We start from the raw sequence: 25,945 nt of genomic DNA on the forward strand, positions 1-25,945 counted from the left end.
GAACAGTTGTAGATGTTGTACTGCATCAGGCAAAACACTGGACACATATCACACCTGTCATGGGTGAAGTGGACAGTGCTACACACTATTTGAACAAAGTGTTGCCTCTTTAATTAGGGTCTTATGCAGTGTTTTATATTAAGAGGGGCGCAGTGACGCAGTGGGCTGGCCAGGTCCTGCACTCTGGCGGGTCTGTGGTTCGAGTCCTGCTTGGGGTGCCTTGTGACGGACTGGCGTCCCACCCTGGGTGTGTCCCCTGCTTGGGGTAGGTGGCTTCAGACAGTGTGTATGTATGTGTGTGTGTGTGTGTGTGTGTGTGTGTGTTATATTAGTTATGTCGACAAGAGGTCAGGATGACTCCGGCAGCAAGAGAATACATTATAAAGCCTAAGGGGTGAAATGACCTCAGGCGTCACTCTTTGGACCAGTACTACTATGTTTAGGCATAGAGATTGACAGTTATTTCCCATGATAGTAAGGTGTTTATGTGGCATCCTTTTCTGCATTACTTCCTCCAGAGAGTCAAGCCTATCTGTCTGGATTAAGCCATCTTTCCTAATTAGATAATTTTACCCGCTGGTGTTGCATGTAGCAATGGCATTGCCCTTGCATATGTCTGCATGAAAAATTTCACTATCGTCAACAGACTGGAAGATAATCTGCAACAGTGTTCCTTTAAAAAGTCTCAAGTTTCCTGAAGAAGTAACGGTAATTCTCACATTTCTTCTACATAACCTCTGTGTTGATAGATAAAGTGCACTTCCAGTCCATTAATGGATACTGAGCACAGTGGGCCCTTGGACCACCTGAAGTCTACAGTCCAGGGCACAATGGATTACCCACACTGGATTATCCTGACTAGGTGTTTCAGATGTGCTAAAACCAACATTTCTAAGGTCTCTGTGATGTGTAATTTAACCATCCAGTAGTCATTTAAAGCTGAGGGTCACCCTTCCTTGGGAACTGGAAACACACACACTGTCTAAAACCGCTTGTCTCAAGCAAGGTCGCGATGAGCCGGAGTCTAACCCGGCAACACAGGGCGCAAGGGCGGAGGGGGAGGGGACACACCCAGGACGGGACGCCAGTCTGTCACAAGACACGCCAAGCAGGACTTGAACCCCAGATCCACCCAAGAGCAGGACCCAGTCAAGCCTGCTGTGCCACCACACCCCCTCGAACTGCAATCAAACAGGGTGTTTTTTTTTTTTTTTTTGAATCACTGGGACCCTTTCCAGGCTATGGCTCAGGTTAAACACACACACTTAAAAACTCTGTACAGCTATTCCACACACAGTTTCAAAACTCTTGGACAAATTCCATCAAGCTCTGCAGCTTTTCCTTGGTGGAGACTGCTCAGCAGTGCCAAAAGAATGCACAATCCCAGTGCTGGAGTGTCACTCAATCATACAAGGTGGGGAAGGGGATGTTTGCAGCCAAAAAAGGATGGTGCAAACAGCTGTACATTGTTCTGAAGAGGGGGGAAGAGACAGGGGCAGAGGATTAATATTCAGAAGGGTAAATTAGAGGAGAAACAGAAGCACAGAATGTCCAGAGGTGTGAGCTGGTGGGCTGAAGAGTTGATCAACAGAGACCCCTTTGTCAAACTCATTGAAAAGCTGGTTTAATTTATTGACGTTGTCATGATCACCCTTCACTGAGTCTCTGCTGGACTGCTTTATTGCCATTGATGTTCTTCAGGCCTCTCCACATGTCCCATACATCATTCTGTCTTGGCTTGTACTTTGTTTTTTGTAAATGTCATTAGGACCTCTCATCTTTAGCTGTAGCTCTGTCTATACCCTTTTCACTTCTTCCCTCTCACCTGCCTTGAAGGATTTCTTCTTCTGATTAGGAAGAGCCATTGGCTCACTTGTCATCCAGGATTTGTTATTAGGGAACCAGTGTACAATACTAGTGGGTATGATGGTGTCCATACAGAAATTGATGTTCCCTATATCACAATCAATCTGTCTGTCTCTAACCCCCCATAGGGCTCACAGAGCACTTCCCAGTCTGTAGTCTCAAAGGAGCCTCCCATCAAAGTCTCATCAGCCTGTAATGACCATTTCTTCACTGCCCCAGTGGTTGCTGGGTGAGCTTATACATGAAGTAGAACAGTTTGTGATCCAATCTTGCAAACCCTTGAACGTAGGACTGGATGAATGAAAATAAAAGATGTGTTGAAGACTTGCTGAATAAATGTATTTCTCGATTTCTCAATGCAAAGCAAAACATTTTCCAAAGTGTATTTTATTTGAAGGTTTTGTAGATTTTCTTGAACAACTCTCCCCCCCATAAAAGATAATCATAGCAAAGTTGCCACCAGAATTACACTTTCCTTTCAAGACAACACAGGGTATTTGCAGATCCATGCTAGTGCACAAACAGACAATGCACAGGTGCAACACTGAAGCCAGAGAAAAAAAAAAAAAAATCTGCCAAAGTGAAATGAGATTTATTTATTATTATAGCATGGTGGATCTGACAAGAATTCCCAGGTGGATACCTTTCTGTAAAGAGAAATACAGCAGACTGCAGTAAGTGAAATTAACAAGTACTGATTTAAATCGTGAAACTTCTGAAAAACAGCTTGTCTGTGTTACAATGCAATATACTGTCTGTTATATAATGGTGTTAATGTACCTAAATAAAAAAAAAACTGTACACGGAAGAAAAATTCAACATAACACTATTCATTCCTTATTTATGCAACAATAAACATTGGAGGACTACTGATAGTTCATATATTTTTCAGAACTTAAGGAAACTAAGTTTTATAAAAAAGATTCTTGATCTATTCGTCATTAAAAGACTTTCCCATGAGATGTCTTTAATAATTCTGCCCGCATTCACATTTGTTTAGCTGATGCTTTAGTCCAGAGCAACCAACAATGCTAATTTGCTCACTTACACAGCTCAGTAATTTTACTGGGGTGATTTAGGGTAAGTACTTCCCTCAAAGATGCTGCAGCTGGAAGTCAAAATCAAACCAATGCCCTTCAGGTCCAAAGGCAGCAGCTCTAACCACTCTGCTATCAGCTGCCCTGACACCTTTTTTTTTTCATTTTCCAGCTGGTATTCTTCATCTTTACCCATCTCCAAAGATTTTTATTTAACTTCTTATGCTAAGATTACAACACACACACACAAACCCACTTATTCGCATGTTCTTTTCAGTCTGAGAATAACATCTGTCAAATTCCATCAGTGTGTGTTTCTCTTTATGAAATCCCACATTTCCGGCCCGTTACTATGCACTTCTCAACAGTTTTGGACAGCAGTGTTAATCCAGCTCTAATGGATTCGTGCACTGAGAAGAACACAGCTTTATATGATGGATTTAGCCTGAGCTCGATCTTCAGACTCGTTGTGACAGTTGTGCTAATTATTACAAGACTCTATGAAAGCTTTGGATGAGGCTCTTAAATTCCACAAAATCTCAGCATTATTACCCTGTTTCACATTGCGCTGGATGTCATGAATGTCACCGATGAGGTCTAATTAATGAAGAGGACCTGTCAACGGGGAGACAAACATCTGTAATATGTTAAAAACTGAACCGCTGCTTTACAGACTCGGCCAAATTAGTAAATGGAAAATCTACGCATTCATTAGGTACTTGTGGACATGTGCGCCCCAGAAGGCTGAGTACCAAAACATGTCCACAACTTGAAACACAAAAATCAGGACAGTGGTTGTATGTTTTATTTTTAATGCCCCTTGTGTCATTTAGCACCAAAGATGGGTGTTGACAGTCTGAGCTGAGGGCATTGCTTCTATTTGCCTGTTAGTGGAGGAACCTGTGGATGTATTCCATTATAATAAGTTTATTTTCTATCCGTTTTTAAATTTATAATTTCATTTCCAGTGCAGCAGCTAACAGTGGTTAGCTTACCCTGAACTGCTTCAGTAAAAATTACTCTACTGTATGAACTGGTGAATAATTACAGGAAGCTTTAAACTGCAAGTTAATTTTAAATGAGTAAATGTAAATATCCACCCAGGCAAAATTTTGCCCTTTATACAGCCTGTTGGTTTTTGTGTGTCTGTGTGTATGTGTGTGTCAAATTGAAGACTCTTTTTTTTTTTACTTTTATAAAATAAGCTGCAAAACATTGCCAGTTTTCACACAGTTCAGATGGTTGCAGGTGGTTTTCATCATGTGGAGGTAAATTCTGTGTTTTTATGACTGTTATTTATAGAACTGGGAACTTCTTCCTAAGGATTTCAAGAGACTGATATTTATTTTCTATCCTGATACCTTTATTGACCCAATCTTACCCTTATGACCCAGTTACTGGATCAATTCTGATTAAAGATTTTAAGGGTAAGGCAGCATAGTCTTTCCAGGGATTTGAACTGATAACCACTATCCTTCTTTCTCTTCTTTGCTCAGTCTTCTTAATTGATGACAGGATCCCAGCATGGAATACAGTGTTGCTGCTTGGGAATAGAAAGACTTTTCCCTGCTTGTTAAACTAGTTTACACTGCCTGTGCTTCAATGGGTTTCTGCTGATTGGGGAATTTGCTGCCTTGATGGTTCACACAGTTGGAAAACAGTAAATTAAATGTGTTTAGTGTGTCTGACAGTGTGTGAGTGGACGACTGCAGCTGGGTTTAAGTGATCTGCAGGTTGCTGAGACTCATTTGGTGTCCCAGTTCTGCATATTCATCTCAGACATTAATTCTTGTACTCCTCCATCCTCTTTAGATTTATAAGATGTTTGACTGACACAGTTTTCCTTCTTATACAACATTATTATCTGAGCCAGTTGGTCAGTCATAATTAAGTTTTCCAGACTGTTACAGTAACACAGAGCCACAGCAGTTTCTGTACTTACGTCTTATGTAAGTTATTTTTCAGAGTTCATGATTTATTTTGTTGAAGGCTTTCCCTTGTCCCAAATCATCTAAGCACCGAGGATTCTGAAATACAGTTATTTTTCTCCCACAGTCCAAAGACATGCTGTTCAGGTTCACCCATAGTGTGTGAGTGACAGAGAGAGTGTGTTTCACTCATGTATGGATGAGTGACCCATTGTAAGTAGTGTATCTAGCAGTGTAATTCACCTTGGTGAATACGATATGTGGGCTGATAACACTACATAGACTTCGTTGGAAGGCATTTCGGAGAAAAGCATCCACTAAAGTCAAAGTGGCTTTATTCTCATTTCAACCATATGCAGCTGGTACAGTACACAGTGAAATGAAACAATGTTCCTCCAGGACCATTGTGCTACCCACACTATATATATATAGTGGCGCAGTGGGTTGGACCACAGTCCTGCTGTCTGCTGGGTCTGGGGTTTGAGTCCCGCTTGGGGTACCTTGTGACGGACTGGTGTCCTGTCCTGGGTGTGTCCCCTCCCCCTCCGGCCGTACGCCCTGTGTTGCCGGGTAGGCTCCGGTTCCCCGTGATCCCATATGGGACAAGTGGTTCTGAAAGTGTGTGTGTGTGTGTGTGTGTGTATATATATAAACATGATAATACATATAAACAATAAATATACAATGAATGTGGTAAATGTAAACTAGCTAGGTTTTAGCAGCAATTTCAGATAGAAAAGTGCAAGAAAATTGTCAAGGGTGTGGAATGGTGTTCAGTTGAGTACTGGTGTATGTGTGTGTGAGTTGGTGTCAGTCCAGTCCCTGGGTATTGAGGAGTCTGATGGCTTTGGGGGAAGAATCTGCTACACTGTCTGGCCATTAGGGCCCGAATGCTTCGGTAAAGGTAAATGTAAAATGTGAATTCAGGAGAAGATGTGATGACTGAGAAGACCTTTCATAAGACATTTGACCCAAAATGTAAGTAAGGAATGCAATCTTTGAGGTGTCTACAAAATCTGACTGCCACATCAGAAGGAACATTGAGGATTCATAACACGTTTTGTTATGAAACACTCCATGCCCTTCACTACCATAAAATGTTGATACTTCCTCTCCTGAGACAAGATATTTCATTTTGATGTTCCAGCTGTAGGGTCTGTTGGCCAAGCTACATGGGCCGTAGCTGGATGGGTGGATCACACCGGCTCAGTCATCTGCAGACACAAACACACGTGCAGCAATGATTCACTTGCTTGGACCCCATCCTGCATGGGGATACACCTCCAGCTGCTTTCTTAATCTCCTCCAGGACCTTGTTTTGACAAACCCATTTTGAGACATGACAGCTAGGTGGAAAGTTATCCGGCAGGCAGTAGTCTCCTGGTTCTCTCGAGACATATTCTGCAAAATGACTGAACACTTTTTCATCAATAGCGCTCACTAAAGAAGTAGTTCCCCTCAAAGGTGTGGTACAGCACCAATGAAAAGTGTGAGAACAGCAGGGCAAGTTGGGAAATACTTGAAAGGGAAGATCTGGACAGAACACTGAAGGCAAGGTAATCAAGCAACAACAACAACAACAACAATAATAATAATAATAATAATAATAATAATAATAATAATAATAATGCTTTTAAGTGGAACAGAATGTAGTTCAACAGACTGGTATGTATGTGAAACTCACCTCTTCCAGACTCACTTAACCTATGATCTCTTCAGTTCATGTAAGTTGTAAATGTTCATGCACCATAACTTTAAGATCATGCCCAGATAAGCCTTTACGCAGCTACTCCTGTAATGTAACGTAAATGGTTACATATATATATATATCTCCAAAAAAAAAGTGGGAAAGTGATTTGGAATCGCCGATATTCTGATGAAGTTTTATGCAGCTACTCATGTGATGAACATTGGTTCATATGGTGGAAAAAACAAATTGTAATTAAAAATCAAACGTCTGCATCTAAGTGTCTCTTTCTGCTAATGTAATGTACACATTGTATTTTCTATGAGATGTGCGTCACTTTGGAGAAAAGCGTCTAATAAATAAATAAATGTAAATCTGAATGTGATTTCTACCAACTAGAATTAAAGTTCAAAGCAACTGCTCAGTGTGGAACAGCTCACCAAAAAGGAAATTCACCTCAGAAGGATGGTTCAAATAACAGAAACTCACAAAAGAAATTTGGACTTATAAGTGAGAAGTATTGTTATTACTTCTCCGTGCCATGCAGCCTAAGAAAGAAATAATTCATATTGAAACATGAAACATTTTGAATGAAGGATATGTAAGCTACGTTACTTAAGAACTTAGATGGATTTTACTTAGTGTGATGCTTAATGAAAATAATGATTCTGCTGGAAGGAGTGCTTTTTCTGGCTTAGGGATATGTAAACATTTGGGTCATATGTGAAGTGATTACATGTGAGATGTTTCACTAAAAATAATAGACCTGTAATGTCGAAGGACATATATGTAAACATTGCTATTCGGACCAGAGGCTTTTGCCCCTAAGTGTGATTTTTTTAAAGACCGAAACATTTGTGTGGAGTGTGATAGAACACACTGTCACTGTGTCATATTGTGGCACCCGTTGCCTCTTGAGTTACACACAGGGTTGGATCATAGCAATTTCCTCTTGCCGCTAGTGTGCAATGTAACAGGATTACCACTTCATCTTATTTCCTCTCTCTTTAGATTGGGACCATAATGCTTCCCTCACAGCTGCTAATTCCAATTTAGGAAATGGCAAATCCCCTGTAACCCAAGGGAAAGTTGTTTAAAACAGACTTTAATCTGTCTATGTCCAATTATCGTTAAACTCTCATCAGCCTAAATATTTGGGTTAAACGTTACCAGGCCATTCAACAAAAAAGAAAATGATGGTTGCAAGAAAACTATGGCAAGTGTATTGCTTTTTTTTTTTTCCTCTCTTCAAACTTTTTACCTTAATGACCTCATTTAATACTTTTTCTTTACTTCTGTCTTTAGGGGGCTGTTTGCAAGTCATTACACTGAGACACATTACCTAGAGGATGGAAGTACAATCATCGGGACTCACAACTTCACGGTAGGGGGGAACTTTCGGGATACCCCGGACACTATTAGTGCTGCAGAAGGTCAATCTCTGGGTGGATGTGATGATACTGATCTAGTACTTAAAGTAGGTTTTAAAGTAAAATTTGAAGTATTTAAAGAAAAATTAAAGCTATTCTTAGAAAATTTTGTTTTTTTCATCATTATTCAAAACCTGAGCACTAACTGGTGTGATTTGAAATGCATGACTTAATTTATGACCTAACCTTAACTTAACTTGAGACTTATAACTTATGGATGAAAGCAAAAACTGAGTGCATTTCCTAGAGCAGACCAGTGGGTAATCAAACAGACAACCAGTTCAGTGCAGTTTGAGTTCAGTTGTTCAAGTTGCACAATAGTTGGTTTCCAGTTCGAAGCATGAAGGCAAGTGGAAAGAACTGCTGGTTCCAGACTCTTATCAGTGCTATCGCAGATTTCACAAATCACTAAAATGGGAACCTGCCACAAGAGCTGTTTCGAAAGTGTTGTGCATTTTCCATCCATCCATTTTCAATAACCTTTTGTCCTGAACAGGGTTGTGGTGTGTTGTGCATTTTGTGAATTATAACTACTTTTAGACTATAGTTATTTATGTATATAATTGTATACTACAGGTAAGTGACTCTGCCAAATTCAGTCAAAAATAAAATACAAAAAAATGACAAGAGACAGATATTCCAACACATTCATCAAGTAAGAGCACTGTATTTGCGCATACAAATAACCAAAGGGCAAAAATGTATTATTTGTTAAAATTGTGGTGTGTTAATATGGTAACAATATCATAACCATATTTCTGATTGTGTCTTGGTAGAAAATCAAGCAATGTAATACCTCCCAATACTGCTGACCTCTGTATCTCCCTTGGTCCTCTGACCTTGTTAAAGAACTAACTCAGTGGTCTAGAACCCAGCTGTTCTAAAACAGCAACATGGCACAATGTACATAAACTGTTCTCAAGTACTGACACAGGGATCCACCACTATATGATGCCAGAATGAATCTAAAAAAGTGTACTTCATATCTGATCGCACAGAATATGGCTGTTTTTTTTTTTTTCCCCCTGCATGAGAAATGAGTATTTCTTATTTACATTTAACTGATGTTTCTCTCCGAAGTGACTTACATTATAGAGGTACTTATAATTACTTACACATTTATACAACTCTAATTTTAAAGTACCTTGCTCAAGGGTCCTATAGCTAGAGGTAGGAGTCAAACCTGTGACCTTCAGGCCCAAACACAGCAGCACTAGCCACTACACTACCTGAAACTCTTGTCTGTAGTCCTTGGTTGCAGTGCACTATATTCATTTACTTAGCTGATGTTTTCTTCTAACACAACTTAGAGATATTTACCAGAGCAATTTAGGGTAAGCACCTTGCTCAAGAGTGCTGTTGCTGGAGGTGAGGCTTGAACCTGGATTATTTGGGTCTAAAGGTAGCAGCTTTCACCATTAAGCGACCAGCTGCCCCACTTGCTGAGGATTTATGTTTATACTAATCATTAAAATTAAATAAACATTATAAATAATGTTTGTTTATCATAATGTAAAATTAATACATATTTCAAACAAATCACCAAAATAATTTTTTTTTATTTTTACATTTTACATGTTTTTCACTCTGAAAAATGTATTTAGGGTACTATAAATATGTAATGGTAGCACGGTGAATTGAACACACTGCTAGGCGGAGACAACAAATCTGCTGTAGAAAATATACAATGGTTTAATGTAAAAATATGTACTGCTGCAGTATCTTTCATTTTTTATGAACATTTTTTTTATAAAATATAATACCTAGACATAAATGCAAACATTATTTTTATTATGAATGAAACTTTAATGATCGCAGAGGGAAATGCTTCTGAAACATCAAACTCAAATCTGCTCAAAGAATCTAAACATAAAACCCAGGAAAAAAATGATATCCTGACTCAATCTGTGTGCTGATACAGTGAAACAAACTGTATTGCAGACACTCTTCTCACAAATTTCAAATACTGGGTTACATTACATGTGGCGTTTTGTGATTTAAACAGTCTCTCTCACTGCATAATGAATTTGTTTCTGGGAGTTTTGTGTTTGCTGAAAGCGGGGTTGACAAGAGTGTCTGCTTAAATTTAAATTAAATAGAGCAGCTTCTGATCGCTTTGAAAGGTACACACTGAAATGCAAAGTTGCTTAAGTCAGTTTTTTGAATTTCATTGTATCATATGAATTTAAAATGTTATCAGGTACAGCAGAGAGAATGGAATCTCCTGATAGACGGAATACAGCTCCAGGGTCCCACCTTGGAGTAAAGTAAGGCTTTGACCCATGTGATCCGCAAGGGAGAGCATCTGTTTTGAAAAAAGAAATGTGCGTGCGGGATGGGGTATGATTGACATTTCCGATACCGATGATTGCAACTATGAGGCACAGAAAGAAGGCAGCGTCCCATAGCACATTTATTCCCTAAGATGATGCATTTCGTCAAAGCACTTAATAATGATTTACCCAATGATATAGTTGTTTTTTTATTCACTGAAGTAACTTAGGGTAATTGAGGATAAGGGTGGCATGGTTTCACAGCGCCTGGGTGGTGTAAGTGGACATGGGTTCAATCCCCGCTCAGTCTGGGCGGAGTTTGTGTGTTCTGTCTGTGCTTGCGTGGGTTTCCTCTCACAGTCTGAAGGCATGTTGTTCAGGTTCACCCATAGTGTGTGAGATTGAGAGATTGTGTTCCACTGATGAGTAACCCAGTGTAAGTAGGGTATCTAGTGGTGTAAGTCACCTTGGTGAATAAGGTGTGTGTGTGTGTGTGTGTGTGGGCTGATAATGCTACATAGAGTTCATTGGAAGTCGCTTTGCAGAAAAGCATCTGATATGTAAATGTAAGTATCACGCTCAAGGGTACTACGTTAAAGGAACCTTAGTCCTTCAAGTCCAAAGACAGCAGCTGTTATACCACCTGCTGGCCCTGAAATACATTTACATACTTAGTTAACCCTTTCTTCTAAAGTCATTTATTGTTAGTAACTAGTTTAGATAACTACGTAATGTTGAGTGGAAAACTTCCAAATGTAGAACTTGCTTCAGGGATTTGCAACAGCAAGGGGGTTTAAACCTAGGCCCTTTGAGCGGAAGGTGAGGTCTTTAACCACTATGCTACCTGTGAAGAAAGTACATAGGCAGGCAGTATGCAGGTAAGTAGTAAAAAGTCCTATGAAGTACCAGGAACCAAAGCAAGAAAAGCCTGAGGCCTTTTTTTGCAAGACCCAGTTGTTTTGGAGAACGCAGACAATGAAATGGCTGCCCATGACTGCCCATCTCAGTGGCAGCTTGCCGACAGCACACGTAACAATGTCGGGCCCTGGCTGTGCAGGCCATGGGGGCTGCCACTGATTCATCCTGAATCACAGCCAGACGTACCATTAGCTCAGGACAGGACAAAAAGGATAGGCTATGTTTCGAAACGACAAGCCCCCCACTGCCAACAGGGGGGACTGGCTCCCCTGGAACAAGCCATCCTTCATTAGCTCTCAAAAAGAGTTTTAAATTTACTGGCGTGTTGGCATGGTGAGGGAGGAAACCTGAAATAAGGTTTCACCTTGTGTCAACACAGACATTATAGTGTTGCAATTGACTGAGATGAATAGGCTGTTCTCCTTCAATGTGTATATTTTATTTCCCCCCAGATCCCAGAGTTTGTGTTTGTGTGATTAACTATCACACAAAATTACGTCATACAAAATAAGTACAACTTTCACATACTCAAAACCACCATGACTAGACATTCCTTTCTTTTTTTGACGAAAGTCAGGGGCAGAGCCCAAAGGTAATTTGCTGTCTCACTGTGCCGGGGTTGTTGAGGTTTGAATCCAGCTCAGTGTGTCTGGATCTTTGTTTGGATGGATCTCCTTTTAAAGTCTACACCTCCTCCTTCGGCCCTATCATTGCCTCCCATGGATTCAAATACCACAGCTATGCTGATGATACCCAGCTCTTCCCCTCCTTTCCACCTGGAGCATCAGACATTTCCACATGCATCGCTGCCTGCCTGTTGGACATCTCTGCATGGATGTCTGATCACCACCTACAGCTTAACCTCTCCAAAGCAGCGACCCTACACCTGCTAGCTAGCCTATCTTCCTTTCATGATCTCTCAATCAAACTGAACAATTCACTCATTTTGCCTACCTCCTCAGCTAAGAGTCTGGTAGTGATGACTGACTGAAGTCTATCTTTCTCTCAGCACATTGAAGCCACAACTCAGACCTGCAGATACATCCTGTATAACATTTGCAGGATCCATCCTTACCTCACAACTGACTCTGCCCAACTACTTGTCCAGGCCATGGTGACACCCCGTCTGGACTACTGCAACTCCCTCTTGTCCGGCCTTCCTGCTACTGCCATCAAACCGCTACAGCTAATACAGAACACTGCTGCCCGAGTTGTGTTTGAGTTGCCGAAGCATTCTCATGTACCTCCTCTATTTGTTTATTTACACTGGCTTCCCATAGCTGCTCAGATCAAATTTAATATCCTGGTTATGGCCTACAAATGCATCAATGGAACTGCTCTCAGCTATCTGCAGGACTTGATCATTAACCACACGCCAACCAGACTGCTACGTTTTTTCACATCTGCCCACTTGGTGGTCAAGAAAGGTAAAGCACAGAGGTTCTCAGTTCTGGCTCTGTTGTGGTGGAACGACCTCCTCCTCTTGCTCAGAACTGCTGAACCTATGTCCAGATTTAAAAAGGGTCTTAAAATTCGTCTCTTCTAAACTCACTTTGCCCATGATCTCTTAAACTCATGTAAAGTATAAATGTTCATGACTATGCTCAGATCAGTCCTTTACAGATCCACTCCTGCAATCCAACGTAAATGTTTATATGTATCTCAAAAAAAATAAAGACTTGGAAGGTGATTGGGAATCGGCAATATTTTGGTAAAGTTTTATGCAGCTACTTGTGTGATGAACGCCGGTGCATATGGTGAAGGAAGGAAACAAACTGTGCTTAAGAGTCATACATCTGCAGCTATGTCTATGAGAAAGCTCCTAAGGTAATGCACAAAATGTATTTTATGTGAGGTGTACATTGCTTTGGAGAAAAGCGTCTCCTAAATGAATAAATGTAAATGTAAAGAGTTATGTTTCAGATTAATTGGCCACTGAACTGCTTGTAATATGAATTTGTGTGTGTCTGCTCTGTGATGGACTCCCACCCAGGTGTTCCTTGTGACTTGTGCTTCTACAACAGGCTCCGGGCCACTGTGACTCTAAGAAGGACCAGCAGTCACTGATAGTTGGTGGTGGAAGAGCATACAGTAAATGTAACTGCACTTGAAACACGAATATTTACTTTGCATTTGGCCGTCACTTTTACACAAAAATATTTTGACTCTCTTATGAATCTCATTATTTGGAGCACCACAATCCTGCACTGGACAAGCAGTTACTGACCGTTGTTACATTGAATTATTTTAGAGGAGCTGTTATAGTACCTTCTTCATGGTCCAAAACCAGGACCTCTATCGCTGGCCAACCTAAGGTTATTGTCATGACCACGTACGTACCGCAACCAGCAGCACCTGCCTCCAATTAAGCACCTGTCAGCAATCAGAGCATTCATCTATAAAAACTATCCCCAGCTCCTTCTCCGTTGCAGAATCTCTTAGAAGGTAACCATCTGTCCAGCATTGACTTCTCCTCAGTGCCTGACCCGTCCTCCTCCAAGTTCCACACTTCCTGTTCCCTTGCCCATCTTGTCACCCCATTCCTGTTTTCCATGGTATCGAACCTCTCTTCGCGTCCTTGACCACGTCTTCGAGTTCTCCTCTCTGACCACGTTTGCACCTCGGATTGAATCACACTTGCCCCCAACTCAGAGTATTGCCTAGCCCCAAGTATCTTTATCATGAACGATCCCGCAATTGGGTTCACACAGGGCTCTCCAGTCTGCCCTGTGTGACAGTTACAAGACTATGTCTTTAACCATTATGCTTCATAGACTTCAGTCATTTATGGATTTATGGAGCTGGGCAATGTACAGTTTTCAGTGTGACAAAACAGCCCACAGTAACAGAGAGCTGAGTTACACACACAATAGCTTTGATGGAAGGAAAATTGATGTCTGAGCAAGAAAAATATTAATGCAACGAGCAACAGTCTCTGCCAGTGCACAGCAAGCATATTCATGCACTTCTAATCCCTTTTTGTTGCCATCAAATAAAAATGAATGAGTCTTATTAATTTAAATGCAAAATGTAGCACTGCCTACACCACACTGTTTTCATATTTAATGTGATGGGACTTAATAAAAAAAAAAAATCTATTAAGGCCATTAGTGAATGACTCAATGTACAATATTTTCAGTGGAGTTTTGTCTTCCTTACTTGAATGGTCTTAAAGCAAATCAGCATCTTTGCAAAGATGACATCCTGTGCCCATCTAGAGGGCTATACTGACCCTTTTCTAAAGTTGCTCTTTTAAAAGCAGTGCATTTTAATGTGCTTCAGCATCATGGTTTTTATACTTGCTTTATAAATAGACTCGTTTTTGTTACTACGAAAACTTGCATGCCCTTTTTTCAGTATATTTCAAGTTCAGTTAACCAGAATTCAGCAGAATTAAAACACATGGTGTACATTAATTTGCCCCACTTTGCACAAAAAATATTTCTGTTAATTTTAATGCCCTTAAAATATAGAGGAGATATAGACTAGACAAAAGCAATATTTTAAATCAATCAATCGATTGATTAATTTTTCACTTAAAGTGGTTATGCATATTACATTTTATGTATTAAATTTCTGGTACAATTGGAACCTTCGTTTCAGCTCATAGGGAAATAGAACTGTTTTCAAAGACATGTGGAGATGAATTACAAACCAGTATATTTTTTAAGACAGGTCTCATGCACCAAATTAAGACCAAATAAAATCTTTTTTTTCATGTAACATTGTATATGAACATAGAATATTCCTTGTATACATTGTATACATTGTATATGAATCAGGATTAAAATGAAACACATGCATTGACATATTCTGGACACATTAGACAGTATGAAGACAAAATGCAGGTACACTTGATTAACCAGGATAATGGTGTTTTCCCAGGAGAACTGCTATTACCATGGAAAAGTGAAGGGACATCCCAATTCAGATGTCAGCCTTAGCACATGTAGGGGTTTAAGGTAGGTATGAAGGCAGCACTAAGGCAATGGAGAACATGTGGCAGGCAAATCAGTATTGCTCAAGCAAAAGGACAAGACAAGAAATGTCTTTGGGTTGCAAGTTTGACTGCCAGTTATGAAGGAAATCCTGGATGGCCAGTTCTTGTCTTTCTGTACCTGTTTCTGTAAATCTTGAGTTAGACAGAGTGACTTTACTGAAAAAAAAAAAAATGATGCTTTGCTTTTAATGCCCAGTTGTTCCATTTTCCTAAGATTCAACAATGCCACTTTAATAAACATTTATTCAAACAAACAACAGAAAACTGGGGCTTGGGGGGAACTAAGTAATAGTTGTCTTAGGAGAAATTGCACACAGATGTTCAATCTTGATTGAAATCATTGAGAAGTTCACCTCTGGTTTTAACAAAAAATGGAACACTAAAGCAGTAAAGATACTTAGTTCACAAAGGATACATAAAATGGATAGATTTTTCAGACTAAATCTGCCTCTTTTACTAATGGCACGTATCATTTTTAGTTCAAATATCCTTAAGTTCAGCTCCGTAAAATAAGTTGAGCTGAGTTAAATGACTAAATAAGTTAAATGACTTCCAAGCCTATTCTTATATGGGATTATATTTTGTTTTCTGCTATCATACAAGAAATCATCATATTTACTTGTTTTGTTTCATTCTGAGAATATGTAACAATGAACCTTATTACTGTAGTCACTGTTCACACTGCCTCACTAATGCAATGTTTTACTTCAATTCACAGGGGATTCTTAATGCTTGGAAACAAAACATTTGTCCTAGAACCAGCCTTTAATCCAGACAATGGGACTCACTTGATTTACCGGGGTGAAGACCTCTACCTTTCCCCTGGTACCTGTGGTCACGGCTTCAACACGTCAGCATTCAGCCTGGGCAAGAGAGGAGCCCCCTTTGGCGCCAGGGTAAGATAATGACAAAGCTCTTAACAGACTGAAAAACTGGCTTTTTTGTAAAGATGGATGTTTTATTTCAAAAGCAAACATACAGGAATCCACAGCCTGGGTCAGAACAGAGCACGAAACAAGACAGCTGCAACCCATTTAAAATGGCAAGGTGAATGTTTATGTGCTGTGACTTCGTATGGAATCTTTATGTGCTGTGAATTTGCACGAAGGTGAAGGTAGATGTGCTGCGAATCTAAATGTCTGCCAAGGTAAAACTGTTCAAAATGCAAATTTAGTGGAATTTCTGGGGGAAACCAAATGAAAATGCTCATTTTTTGAAAAGCAGAAAATGTGATTGAAGGCAGCCTGTACTGAGCTGTACTGATGGTGAGACGCTCGTAAATGTATGGAAGGCAGTCAATTTACACGTGTCCGAGGGCATAATATTCAGATATCTGCTCAGAATATCAGCGACCTCAGTGACAAAATTAACTTCTTCTTACTAAACGGTCAATGCTGCATTTCCTGCATTCCACCATTTACACCATGTCTTTAGATATTGTATGGAAGCTTAAGGTGACATGGGTTTTGCCTCTCTAATAATCAGAGGGAGATCTAAATCAGGTTTTCCCGGAGGTTCTCTCATTATAAGTTCCACAAATATTCCTTGACAAGCCTACAATGTCATTCTCACGTCAAGAATTTCATAAATGCTAGGAATTGTGATCCCCGTTCAAATATGTTCTACTTTATATTAGGGATTTATTCACACCGTTAATGTTCATCGTCTTCCTGGCATTTATCTGATGACTTTGCATGTCATTCAGTTAAGACCCCCTGTATCCTTTATCGAGCCAGCAAATGCCATGCTTGGAGTAGAATTGTTTGAAAGGTCTGGGAAAGAGATTTAATATTCTTTCATCAACCTTGCTTCATTTAAAGGCTTCTCAAAACTATCAGGGCCTTAAGATTCAACCAAGATTAGCAACAATGCTTCCACTTGCTGTGAGAATGTAATTTCCAGCCCAGCAGATAACGGCAGGGAATTATCATCATAAAAATGACAGCAACAGAGAAAATAAACAGGAAGTTACATGTTTGAGACAATCATTGGTGTATAATGATAATATGACCTTTCAGAGCCATTTTCAAAGCTAACTGATAGCAAGGTTGTGCATAACCATAGCTCCATATCTGTCCAAGAGCAGCCCAGAATCTCCCAAACCTTCCATTTCACTGATTGTTTTGAATTTAAGGAGGTACTGCTATATTAATCTGTCAGTCTTCTTTGGATCCAAGCCTCAGAGGTACACTGGCTTTGCAATTAGGCCATTCTGGGCTATAATATAAAGTGGTTGTTCTTGGTTAGACCTTTCCATAGCCCCAAATAACCTACAGACCTCAACCATCCAAGCGGTAGTTTTACTTCATGGACTGTTGGTTAGACACACAGTATTTGCACTGCCACAAAATATAGATCAGAGCCCATTCCTCTAAGGACAGATTTAGTGCTTGACCAGGGCCAGATCTTCAGAGCACACGGCTGCTAATACCGTTATGGAAAAGTAGGCCTCAGCAGAGCACATGTGAGCCGCTGTGCCGTGGTAGGGATCAGTCCTCGCCTTTCGGCGTCCCTCTGTTGAATGACGCCGGGGGCCATGTAGCTGCACTCAGCAGCAAATTGCCCATAATCGCTGGTGACCGTGTCAGACGGTTCCTTAGCCTCCCGGAGGAGGTCGCCTTGCACTCCTCTGACCGCACTGCGAAACGCATTTTAGCATCACACACTGACAATGCGCTGGAATTCCTCCAGGAAAACACTAGACTTTTTTTGTTTAGAGAAAAATAAGCACAGCTCAAGGGAACAGATGTGCACATCAGCCAAAAAGAAGTTTGACTGTGCAAATTAAATTCTTTTCTTATGGCTGTTCTTCTGAAGGGTGACATCATAATTCAGTGAGGGAGGAAAATTATTCATCAGCCTTTTCTTTAGAACACAAGGATGTCCTTTGAAAAAATAAGAAAAATTAATAAAGTTTGGTAATCTCAGGAATGGTCTTCAGCGGGTGCTGTAAAAGGCTCTGCTTCTAGCTTTTGTTTTTTCGAGTCAAAAGTGTGAGGGGGAAAAGAGGGAAAATGTGTTCTTCGTCTCTGTTTTCACACATTTTGCTGTCCTAACTGTTCAGAATAAAAGACACGCTCAGAAGACAACCAAGTACGTTGAGCTGATCATTGTGGCAGACAACAGAGAGGTATGGAATAAGTTTTTTTCGTTCATCAGTTCAGTTATTTGTGACCCAGCATGTAAATGTGACCCAAACCAAGCGTCATGATTGAGGAAATGGAGGAATGCTCTCGGACCAGAATCCTCAACATCGTCGTCCAGTAGCGATAGTGGAACGCGGCGCTTGACAGGAAACTGGACATTATATGCCAGCAGACGTGGGTGGAGAAAGGAAACTCTTGTCACTTTTGATCATCAGATGTGGACTGTGTGGTTCACATAAAGATCTTCTCCACCTTCCCCTGTAGCCACTGGGAAAAAAATCTAACCGAAGCCAGCACAGGAAACAAAATGGCTTCAAAGTATCCAGTTCGTGGGACAGCAGTCTTCGTTTGCAGACAAACCAAAGAACTGTGGGGTCCGTTAGGCCAATACTAAATCAAAGGACCAATATAGCAACCCATACCCCATGTCTCAGATGTGGAGGTAACAAAGTCCAACATGTGCTCCTGTAATTCACAGTCATGTCAAAGTTTGTGTTACCTTAGCAGATGCTTTTTTCTAAAGCAACTTCCAACAAACTCGATATAGTGTTATCAGCCCACATCTTATGTACCAAGGTGACTTACACTGCTGGTACTGTACACTACTTACAGTGGGTCACTCATCCATCAGTGGAACACACTCTCTCTATCAGTCACACACTACGGGTGAACCTGAACATGGGGAGAACGTGCAAACTCCACACAAACCCACACCCTTTTACACTACCCAGGCACTGTGAGACAACAGCACTACTTGCTGTGCCAACTACTATCAGTATTAAACACTACTTAAGACACCTTAGCACAAGAAGAATGCAAGTTCACTAAAGCACCGTTATTTATGTAATTATACAACTGGTACCTTGTTCAGGCATTTAAATGTAGGTTCAACAACATTGCTGATCAGGGACTTATAGACCTTGTGTTACAGGCACTGTTGGGCTTTGAACCCAGGACCTCCTTTTTATTAGGCAGGTACATGAACTAACTAAGCTACAGCATCACACGTATGTGAGTCTCTTCTACATGCATGAGTAGTTATAGTAATATACCGGGTTGCCAGCACTACTTTTGTTGCTCAGTGTTGGCAGTTGTCAGCATGAAATTACCTGCAGAAAATGTAATTGAATTCAACTTATTTTTCCCACTGATTAATGAGAGAAAAAAAACATATCCTTTTTTCTGTTGTTGGATCATTCCTAGATGTAATCAGAAGATTAAATCACAGTTTAACAACTAATAACATTCACAGCTTTGCCATTTGTATAAAGATAAGAGATATGCACAACCAAAAATGTATTTGTCTTGGACTTGGAACACCCAGTGAACTCTTAACACCTCAAGATAGCTCAAGTCTGTATGGTGAATGTTATCTGTGTGAAAGAAGCAGAATCTATTTGGTACACCTGGACAATATGTTTGTACTCAACTTTACCAGCATTACATCTGTAACAAGTCCTCCCTGAAAACCAGGAAGGTCTTTCAAGATTTTGTGGAAAATTCCATGTGTCCATGCGATGCCTGCTTGTGATCAGTTTCAGAAACAAGGGAAGGACGTGGAGAAGGTGAAGCAGAGGCTGGCTGAGATTGCAAATTATGTGGACAAGGTACGTGAAATGTCTGTCTGCCAGGGAATCAGTCCCAGATGTCCATGTGGTCATTAGTAACAGCAAACACTAACAGAGATTGGTCTCTCCCATAGTGTTTTCAAAACATCTCTGTTCAGAGTTGACTGGCATCACATGTCTGGCATGATAATGCTCTTGTATAAATAATAGAAAGTATTATTAAGAATATTAGTTCAAGCCCAGGCTTCATATATTGATGTGAATGTCAGGTGGATGATTTCCTCCCCCAGTTTTACAGGGCCCTAAACGTACGTGTGGCCCTAGTGGGCCTGGAGGTGTGGAGCGATGCAGACAAGTGTGCCATCACGCAGGACCCTTTCACCACACTGCATGAGTTTCTGGATTGGAGGAAGCTCAAACTATTGCCACAGAGGCCTCATGACAATGCCCAACTTGTCAGGTAGGTGTGTCATACAGGGGAAAAGGTATTGGTTGGCTCCACCCCAAACTCCTACCCTTGATTCCAAACTTTGGGTGCTCCTCAGAACTCTGAGAATAGTGTGGAGAATGATATGGTTTTTTCATCAGTGGATACTGCCATGACTTCCAGCTCTTTGTGTCCCAACAGTGGAGTGTACTTCCAGGGTACCACCATCGGCATGGCGCCCATAATGAGCATGTGCACCGTGGAGCAATCAGGGGGCATTGTCATGGTAAGAGAAGCATTCGGAAAGGTCTCCAGAATGACACATGAAGCATATGGTTGTCTTAAAAACAATGCCAAGTGAATCATATCCCTTTCACAATGCATTACACAATGGAAGGGGTGAAGGGTGGAAGGCTTAATTTAATGTGATGCCTGTAGAGTGATATCACAATCTAAGAACTTTACAGTGGAGCCAGACACATCTAATGCCATTGTGAGAAGTCTTATTTACAAAACTGATTGTCTGAGCGTTGCTATGGAAAAAAAAAAGAAATCCCTGTTGTTAATAATCATGCATAAAAGAAAGATTTGTAAAGAAAATTATAGTTGCTAACACTGATAATGTATAACAGGGTTAAAATGACTCCTGAACATGTAGTGCCATCAAACGGATGCTCATAAGAAGTAAATAAATCGTGCAGCACAAACTCAGACTTTTATGAGAAACAATGAAATTATTAAATATGAAATGAGATTAAAATATGAGACATGAAGAATCAATACAGCTTTGTTATACATAACAGTGGAGGTATAATATAATATAATATAATATAATATAATATACACACACACACACATTTTCAGAACCGCTTGTGCCACACGGGGTCGCGGGGAACCGGAGCCAACCCGCTAACACAGGGCGTAAGGCCGGAGGGGGAGGGGACACACCCAGGACGGGACGCCAGTCCGTCGCAAGGCACCCCAAGCGGGACTCGAACCCCAAACCCACTGGAGAGCAGGACCCGGTCCAACCCACTGCGCCCCCCAATATAATATAATATAATATAATATAATATAATTCAACTAATAATTTGTTGCAGTTTGCAATTTTAGGTCTATGCCTGTGTTAAATTAGTGCTCCTTTAGGACCAGGGCTCTTATTATAGAGTATGTAAAATTATAAGACATATAAGACATACAGCATATTCTCCACTAATAAACATTTTCTTTTAGCAACTAGGGAGGTTTGCTGCTTGATTCCAGATGTTTGCTTCCCTCATTCCTCACAGATGGAAGGACTAGCTCTGTGATTAAAGGCTCCATATCAAGTAATATGATTCATGCATCAGATTAAATACTGCTCATATACCAATGTGTTGTTCTAGAAAAAATGGTGTTTGAAATCCACTAGGTGGACATTTCCAGATGTAAAAACAAATTTTGTAAGAGTTTGAAACCATGAGTGCGTTACATTTCTCCTATAAGCTTTTTAAGTTTTTATTTTAATGCAAAATGATATGGTTGAAAAGAAGTATTAAAAACATGTTAGGTGACACAGATAAACATTGCCATACTAAACAGTGACAACATTTTTGTTGTTGTTGTTTTTTTCTTATTATTTATTTGAATAGGGGGCGTGGTGGCGCAGTGGGTTGGACCACAGTCCTGCTCTCTGGTGGGTCTGGGGTTCGAGTCCTGCTTGGGGTGCCTTGCGGCGGACTGGCGTCCTGTCCTGGGTGTGTCCCCTCCCCTTCCGGCCTTACGCCATGTGTTGCCGGGATGGCTCCGGTTCCCCTGCGACCCTGTATGGGACAAGCGGTTCTGAAAATGTGTGTGTGTGTGTGTGTGTGTGTGTGTGTGTGTATTTATTTGAATATCCAATTTGATTATACCATTCATTGCTTTCCCCTTCCCCCAAGAAATAATTAATTTCTCATTAATCAGCAACCCAGTTAAGAGCGGTTTATTAATACAACATTCCAGGAAGGAACTTTTTTGTTACGTCTAAAAAAAACAACAATGTTGCAATGGTACTGTCAGTCACCTGGACACAGACTACCTGATATTTTAAATGTGACACATTGTCAAGAATAAAATGAGCAGTTTCAGACACATGGAGGAATAAATAGGGCTTCTGTGCTCCTTCAGAGCCATTGGCTGCTGGCAAAAGTTTCACAAAAATGTTCCAAGGAGCTACTGCCTCCTCTCAAAGCAGAACTAACCAACTAAATAATTCATGGAGCTATGGATCCCACCCACCTGTGCTGGCTAAAGCTCATCAGCAACATTTCAAGTAGATGTTCTGCTGCTCTGTGCATCAAGAATAGAAAGGCCTCCATAATTAAGGTAGGCGCTATCAGTGCACAAGGACTTGTGGATCTTTCTCGATTAGAAGGTCAGCGATTTTGCCTGTGCACCACCAACTTCGTCTTCTGCTTCAGTTCACTATTTCAGATCATCAGCTATCATTCACAATCCTACCTGTGATTCAACCTGCCTGTCAGATTTTCCAAAATGTGGCTGTGAAATTTCAAGCAGCAGGGGCCAAAAATCACAATTTATGAATCCCGGGTGGAGTTAAACTTAAGAAGAGACCTAAATGGACCCAACGGAATAATTGTACGTTGATTATGAAAGATTTTTTCCATATAATTATTTGCCCAGAACATAAGTTGCAGTTTATCTTCATTTCAGGTTCATCAAATTAAAAGAATTTTTCTTTTTTATCTGCCTTCTTGACATCTGCAAACACTTTAATATTATAATTATATATTACAAAAATACAATAATAGATCTGCTAATGCTGAACTCATACACAGAATTTTAATGAATATCCAAAATAATGAGAGGAATATTACTCAACTGCAGAATTCTCCATGATGGAAGGAGACATTGCCTTGCCTACAGCCTGAAATTGCTGATTTCTCCCCTGCAGGACCATTCAGATAATCCACTGGGAGCTGCAGTGACCTTGGCCCATGAGCTGGGGCACAATTTTGGGATGAACCATGACACGCCGGAGCGAGGGTGTGGCTGTCGGATGACTGCAGACAGAGGAGGCTGCATCATGACTCCTTCCACAGGGTGAGTAGTGCCATACCCTTACAAGCTATTATTCTTGACCAAGGTTTATCTTAGGAAGTCTACATAAGTAATGACATCTCAAAAAAAAAAAAAAATACTCTAGCAATATCCATATTTTGCAGTTGATTAGCAAGTAGAATGTTAATTATGGAAATAGGCTTAGGGGGCAGTGAGTTGTGTAGTGGTTAGAGCCCTGATGTAACACACTCAAGTTTCTAGACCAGAATTGATACAGGAAGCAGACCCAACTCTACAAATGGGAAAGTAACTATAAGAAACTGAGTATACAAACCCAGTATTATGTGCAGTTTTGGACAGAGGCATCACGTATATAATCGTTAATAGGAATAGGAAATGATTATGGGGTTGTAGGCCTTATTACAGAAACCATCAAAGGTAATATTAAGCAAGTGCTTAACGAGAAAAATAGCAGTTCAGTACAGTATGACCTAAGCAAGTCACTTTGGATGCAGCGTTTTATGTAATAAGTTACATAAAATTACTTGCTTTTCCAAGGTATATTGAATTACAAATCTAGTGGAGGAGAGACATTACGACTGGACCTTGAGCGCTGGAAGAAACAAGAGGAGAAATGACGAACATGCTCTGAAACACTGTGCTGGAACTCACGTGCGATTTGTGAATCTTAATTCAGGACATACGTCAGTTTTCACTGGTTCATTGATCTCAAATGAGACCAATTACAAAAAACTCTTTCAAATTACATCTTACTTCCTAATAACCCAGAATAAATTAGTGATACTCTAAAGTGTCATTAACCTCCAGCTGGTTGAGCCTTCAAGGGAATAAACTGCATGTTATTCTGAAAGGGCTGATTGCTATCATGTGTAAATATTTGTACACATGCAATTCATTGTTAATTTGTTGTTTCTCAAGATTTTAACTAAGGCTGTACTTGACCCCTAGTTTAAACCTTAACTCTCAGCAGTTTAAATTCTGGCATGATCGTAATGGATAGGTTTTTGGAAACACCTTGCGGTTACATGCATCTGAACATGTGATGTCCATGTGTAGCTTTAGGCATCTCCCCCTTCTGGTCCTGACAGACTGATGTACTGTGAGTTTGCTCACCACGTAAGCAGTGAAGCTATCAATTCAAGTAATTACTTCTTATTTACACTTATTTAACAGAAAGCTGGAAAGCCTCAATATACATTTGCCTGGTGGGACCAGGGCTGTAGAGTCTTGGCTTATAGACTTTTCCCCCTTATGATGATTCTCAACATGTCGGTTCTATTTCTCAAATAAAAGCTTCAAGGTGAGGCAAAACTAGATGGACTGACGAGTTTTTTAGAGTCAATCAAAACCCCGGGGCTGTAATTAAGGTTCATAATGTGACCTTTCCCCTATGGGTTTGCACAACTTGGGTGTCCTCTCCAGTGAGATCTGAGATTGCCTCCAGGGCCATCTCTCAGAAGCTGTAGCTCCTTGTGTTCATTGGATCAGGTCCACAAAAAACAGAATAGCACTATTCTTAATTACAGGCTCATACAGCACCGCAGCATGAACTATTGAGAAACCAAAGGAGGTTTTAGCACAGGGGAATTAATAAAGTCATCCTTTTGAAAGGACATTGAGGGAAGTGGACACTATCAGGCTCAAGGGGATGAAAAAATTTGCATCCCCACCACATGTCTAGCAGCAGTCGGGGAATTCAGATCTCTCTAGGTGGGTGGTGGTAAAGGAAAAGGGAATACTATCATTTTTACCCCTTACAACATTTATCCTTGCCCTTCTCTCAGTGAACTGACACTATTACCTTGCTACCCCAGTAAGTTTCAGGATACTTTAGGCTGTGTTTTTAGTTATGTAGGCTGTATTGCACAAGATTTTCACATTATTAATTTGTTTACCTTTCTCCAAAGTGATTTCCAGTGCAAGTTTTTATACAAAGCTGACCACAATTATTTGCAAACTCATACAGCAGGCTGTCTTTATTTTACTGAAACAATTCAGGAGGAGTGGAGAGTTGAACCAACAGCCTTTGCTTGTAAGGTGACAGCTCTAACAAGCATGCGACTTGCGGTCAATTCTTGTACACCTGCTGTTTCATTTTTCAAGGACAGTCAGATTACATTGAGACAAAGCAGTAAACTAGCAGAAATGCAAGAATGTGATATGGGAGCTCTGTTTCCTTGACATGTAACTACAAGAAATGAGGGGCTGGTTCCAGTAAAATGTTGTTCGTCAGTTCATTTTTACGAGCTAAAAAAATCTTTGCAGTTTGAGTGACCTGCTTTCGAAACCCTTGCTGTTTTGGTCTAAAGAGCTGGAGCGAATTCTGCCATTGGGCAATTGTTGGGAAGTACAAACCTTAGATGTATATATATATATAAAACTGTGCTGTTTCCATGTTGTTTAACTAATGCATATTGTCTGGAAACAATGGCTTTAGAGAAAAATGGGCTGCAGAACCCGTCAGCTTCTCATATGTCAAAAAACAGGCTCATTTGAATTTAGGAAAGAGTCCTATTTTTTGCTGAATAGATGCTGCCCCAACTCCACCCCACTCACAGGACTTGCACTGACTTCCTCAGTTTATTATAGTTAAAAGGCAGCA

The 25,945-nt window shown here is 40.4% G+C and overlaps 1 protein-coding gene across 2 annotated transcripts in view; it reads left to right on the forward strand.

Annotated features, from left to right (window-relative positions):
• The window catches only part of adam12b (ADAM metallopeptidase domain 12b), a 78,177-nt gene that overhangs the window by 27,234 nt on the left and 24,998 nt on the right, over nt 1-25,945 (forward strand). For both annotated transcript variants that reach the window (XM_018749614.2, XM_018749615.2), the window contains exons 4-11: nt 7,824-7,902; nt 15,025-15,101; nt 15,858-16,035; nt 18,204-18,269; nt 19,821-19,892; nt 20,144-20,313; nt 20,482-20,566; nt 23,216-23,364. In XM_018749614.2, coding sequence (XP_018605130.1) covers nt 7,824-7,902; nt 15,025-15,101; nt 15,858-16,035; nt 18,204-18,269; nt 19,821-19,892; nt 20,144-20,313; nt 20,482-20,566; nt 23,216-23,364 — 876 coding nt within the window. The remainder of the gene's footprint in view (nt 1-7,823; nt 7,903-15,024; nt 15,102-15,857; nt 16,036-18,203; nt 18,270-19,820; nt 19,893-20,143; nt 20,314-20,481; nt 20,567-23,215; nt 23,365-25,945) is intronic.

This window comes from Scleropages formosus, chromosome 4 (genome assembly GCF_900964775.1).
Source record: "Scleropages formosus chromosome 4, fSclFor1.1, whole genome shotgun sequence".
Taxonomy (NCBI): domain Eukaryota; kingdom Metazoa; phylum Chordata; class Actinopteri; order Osteoglossiformes; family Osteoglossidae; genus Scleropages; species Scleropages formosus.